A 4,283-nucleotide genomic window follows, 5' to 3' on the forward strand; every position below is an offset into this window, starting at 1 on the left:
ATGACCTCTTCATTAAAGTTGAAACCTCCAATTCTCAAGGGTGCCGAATCTGAAGATGCCTATAATTTCCTAGTTAATTGTCATGAGCTGCTACATAAGATGGACATGGTGGAGCTATTCGGTGTTGAGTTTTTTAACTATCAGTTTCAAGAGGATGCCAAAATGTGGTGGCTGTCTTATGTGGAGTGTCGACTAGCAACGACACCACCTATGACTTGGGCATCATTTTCTAGATTATTCATGGAGAAGTATGTACCCCGGACTTTGAGGGAAAGGAGGAGAGTTGAGTTAATGCGCCTAGATCAAGGAAGGATGTGGGTTGCCACTTATGAGGCCAAATTTCATGTACTATCTAGGTATTCCACTCGGCTTTGCTTCAGTCCACAAGAGTGGATTCACCGCTTTATGAAAGTATTAAGGTCAGATATGCAGATTCCAGCCTTACAGGTAGCTGCAACAACAAAATTCTTTCAGGAACTGGTTGATTTTGTAATTGAGGTAGAGGGGGTAAAGACAGACAACTTCACCAAGGCGTCGACATTAAAGAAGTTTTGTAAGAGAGGTGAGATAGTGGTTCGTACTCCAGAGGGCAGATTTTAGGAGGTTATCCAAACCGTTCTATTCAGTCTTCATTGCAGTCTTCAGCTGGGGGTCCGTTGCAGACCGATCAGCCTTTTTCTGAGTTTTGGAGGTTATCTCTAGCCTTCGTCATCTTCACAGAGACCTATCATTGTCTCTAAGACTTGTTATGAATGTGGATAGACTGGACATATTAGGAAATATTGTCCAAGACAGAGTTATAGATCCTTAGTAGTAAGAGGAAGAGGTGGTCATAATAGAGGCTATAATTCTGGAGGACATGGTCTCCACACGTTTAGTCGGGGTGGAGGGCAGGTTGGAAGTACTGTAGCACAACCTGGTAGGGGCAATGGATAAACAGGTTATAGAGCCCATTGTTATGCTTTCCCTGAGAGATTTGAGGTAGAGACATCTGATGTTGTTATCAGAGGTACTAATCTGATATGTTATTTGCTTGACATGCCTATTCGTGTCTCTACTCCTATGGGTGAGTCTCTGATAGTTGAGAAGGTGTATAGGTCTTGCCTGGTAACTTTTGTGGGGAGCAATACTTATGTAGATTTGATTCTTTTCGAGATGGTTAATTCTTATGTAATTATGGGTATGACTTGGATTTCTCCAAATTTTGCTATCATAGATTGTAATGCTAAGGCTGTGACCTTGGCAAACCCTGGGACACGTCTTCTAGTGTGAAAGGGTGACTATATTTCCACTTCAATTCGTATCATCTCTTTTCTTCGTGCTAAGAGGTTGGTGAATAAAGGTTGTTTAGCTTCCTTGGCACATCTCAGAGATGAAACTTCCAAAGTTCCTTCAATCGATTCTATTTTTATAGTCCGTCAGTTTTCTGATGTTTTTCCTGCTGACCTTCCTTGTATACCACTAGATAGGGATATTGATTTTTGTATTGGCCTAGAGTCGGGGACTCACGCCATTTCAATTCCACGTTATAGAAAGGCCCTAGCTGAGTTAAGAGAGTTAAAGGTTCAACTTCAGGAGTTGTTAGGTAATGGTTTTATTAGACCGAGTGCATCTCCCTAGGGTGCTCCAATGTTATTTGTGAAGAAAAATTATGGAAGTTTCCGGATGTGTATAGACTACAGGTAGCTGAATAAGGTAACTATTAAGAACAAGTATCCCATTCCTTGCATTGATTATTTGTTCGATTAGTTAAAAAGTACTTGTGTCTTCTCTAAAATTTATTTGAGATCCAATTATCATCAATTGAAAATACGGGAAACAGACGTGCCAAAGACTGCTTTTCGAAACAGGTATGGGCATTATGAATTCTAAGTAATGTCTTTTAAGCTTACAAGTTCCCCTGCTGCTTTCATGAGCCAGTGAACGGGGTTTTTAAGCCATATCTAGACCTCTTTTTTATTGTATTTATTGATGATATACTGATATACTCAAAGAGCAGGAAATAACATGAGGAGCATTTGAGAATTGTATTGGAGTTGTTAAGGGAGAAAATTCTTTATGCCGAATTCTCCCAGTGTGAGTTTTGGCTCGATTCAGTGTCCTTCTTGGGGCTTGTGGTTTCTAAGGATGGTGTGATGGTGGATCCTTCTAAGATTGAAGTAGTGAAGTGTTGGGTAAGACCTACTAATTTTTCAGAGGTAAGGAGCTTTCTTGGTTTAGCTAGTTACTACCGTCGATTCATCAAGGAGTTTTCTTCTATTGCTTCCCAGCTGACAAATTTGACTAAGAAGAATGTTCCATTTGTATGGTCGGACGAGTGTAAAGAAAGCTTCTAGAAACTGAAGACCTTGTTGACTACTGCACCGTTTCTTGCCTTGCCAGTGTAAGGTAAGAATTTTATTGTTTATTGTGATGCATCTTATTCATGTTTAGATGCAGTTCTAATGCAGGGGAGAAATATAATTACTTATGCTTCAAGGCAATTTAAAGTTCATGAACATAACTATCCAAACCATGATTTGGAGTTGGCTGTAGTTGTATTTGCATTAAAGCACTGGAAGAATTATCTATATGGGGTAAAGTGTGAAGTTTATACAGATCATTGTAGTTTAAAATATGTCTTTACTCCGAAAGAATTGAATTTGAGGCAGAGAATGTGGATGGAGATATTGAAAGACTGATATTACTATTTTAAATCACCTAGGAAAAGCTAATGTTGTGGCAAATGCCTTTAGTAGAAAAGCAGGGAGCATGGGTAGTTTGGCCCACTTACAGGTTTCTAGACGCCCATTAGCTAGAAAGGTTCAGACTCTGGATACTGACTTTATTACGCTTGAAGTACTAGAGAAAGGAGGATTTTTGGCCTGTGTGGAGGCAAGATCTTCTTTTCTTGACAAGATTAAGGGAAAGCAACTTGCAGATGAGAAGCTGAGCCGAATTCGAGATATGGTATTGCGAAGGAGAGGCTAAAGAGGCATTAATTGATGAAGAAGACATCTTGATAATTAAAGGAAGGGTATGTGTGCCCCGTGTTGATTATTTGATTCACACCATTCTTACAGAGGCTCATAGTTCAAGGTATTCAATACATCTTGGTGCAACCAAGATTTATCGTGATTTAAGGAAACACTATTGGTGGAGTAGAATGAAGCGTGAAATTGTTGATTTTGTTGCCCAATGTCCAAATTGTCAGCAGTTAAAGTATGAACACCAGAGTCCTAGAGGGACACTTCAGAGAATGCCCATTCTTGAATGGAAGTGGGAAAAAATTGCAATGGATTTCGTAGTTGGTCTTCCAAAGACTTGGGTAAGTTTGATTTTATTTGGGTAATTGTTTACAGGTTAACTCAGTATGCTCACTTCATTCTGGTCAAGATGACTTACAATGCAGAGAAGTTACTCAAACTCTATATCTCAGAGATTGTTCGAATGCATGGAGTTTCACTTTCCATCATATCAGATAGAGGTTCACAATTTACTTCTAAGTTTTGGAGGACCTTACATGCCAAATTAGGTACTAGACTTGATATTAGTACTTCATTTCATCCTCAGAATGATGGGCAGTCTGAGCGAATAATTCAAGTGTTGGAGGATATGCTTCGTGCGTGTGTGATAGATTTTGGTGGTCATTGGGATCATTTTTTTCCATTAGCAGAGTTTGTATACAATAATAGCTATCACTCAAGTATTGATATGGTACCATTTGAGGCATTGTATGGGAGGAGACGTAGGTACCCTATTGGTTGGTTTGATGCATTTGCGGTTAGACCTTGGGGTCATGATCTTCTAAGGGAATCGTTAGAAGAGGTGAAATTCATTAAGGAGAAGCTTTTAGCATCTCAGAGTAAGAAGAAGGAGTATGCAGATCGAAAGGTTAGAGACTTGGAGTTTATAGAGGGTGAAAAGGTCTTGCTGAAGGTTTCACCCAAGAAAGGTGTGCTGAGGTTTGTTAAGAGAGGTAAGCTAAGTCCGAGGTATATTGATCCATTTGAAGATCTGAAGCGCTTGGGAGAGGTGACTTATTAATTGACCTTACCTCTAGGGTTGTAAGAATTGCACTTGATATTTCATGTGTCTATGCTAAAAAAATATTATGGTGATGGAAACTACATTATTCGTTGGTATTCAGTTTTGCTTGATGAGAATTTCTATTATGAGAAGGAGCCTGTAGCTATTTTACATAGAGAGGACTGCAAGTTGAGGTCAAAAGAGATTGCATCTATCAAGGTTCAATGAAAGAATCGGCCAGTTGAAGAGTCCACTTGGGAGAGCGAAGCTGATAT

The 4,283-nt window shown here is 39.5% G+C and overlaps 1 protein-coding gene across 1 annotated transcript; it reads left to right on the forward strand.

Moving 5' to 3' along the window:
- On the forward strand, nt 1–4,026 carry LOC138338486 (uncharacterized). The gene is made up of 6 exons (XM_069289452.1): nt 1–562; nt 941–1,066; nt 1,466–1,585; nt 2,705–2,949; nt 3,065–3,201; nt 3,342–4,026. The coding sequence occupies exons 1-6, from the start codon at nt 1–3 to the stop codon at nt 4,024–4,026; spliced, it is 1,875 nt and encodes a 624-aa protein (XP_069145553.1).
- Nucleotides 4,027–4,283: the final 257 nt, after the last annotated feature.

Source organism: Solanum lycopersicum, chromosome 9 (genome assembly GCF_036512215.1).
Source record: "Solanum lycopersicum chromosome 9, SLM_r2.1".
In the NCBI taxonomy this organism is placed as follows: domain Eukaryota; kingdom Viridiplantae; phylum Streptophyta; class Magnoliopsida; order Solanales; family Solanaceae; genus Solanum; species Solanum lycopersicum.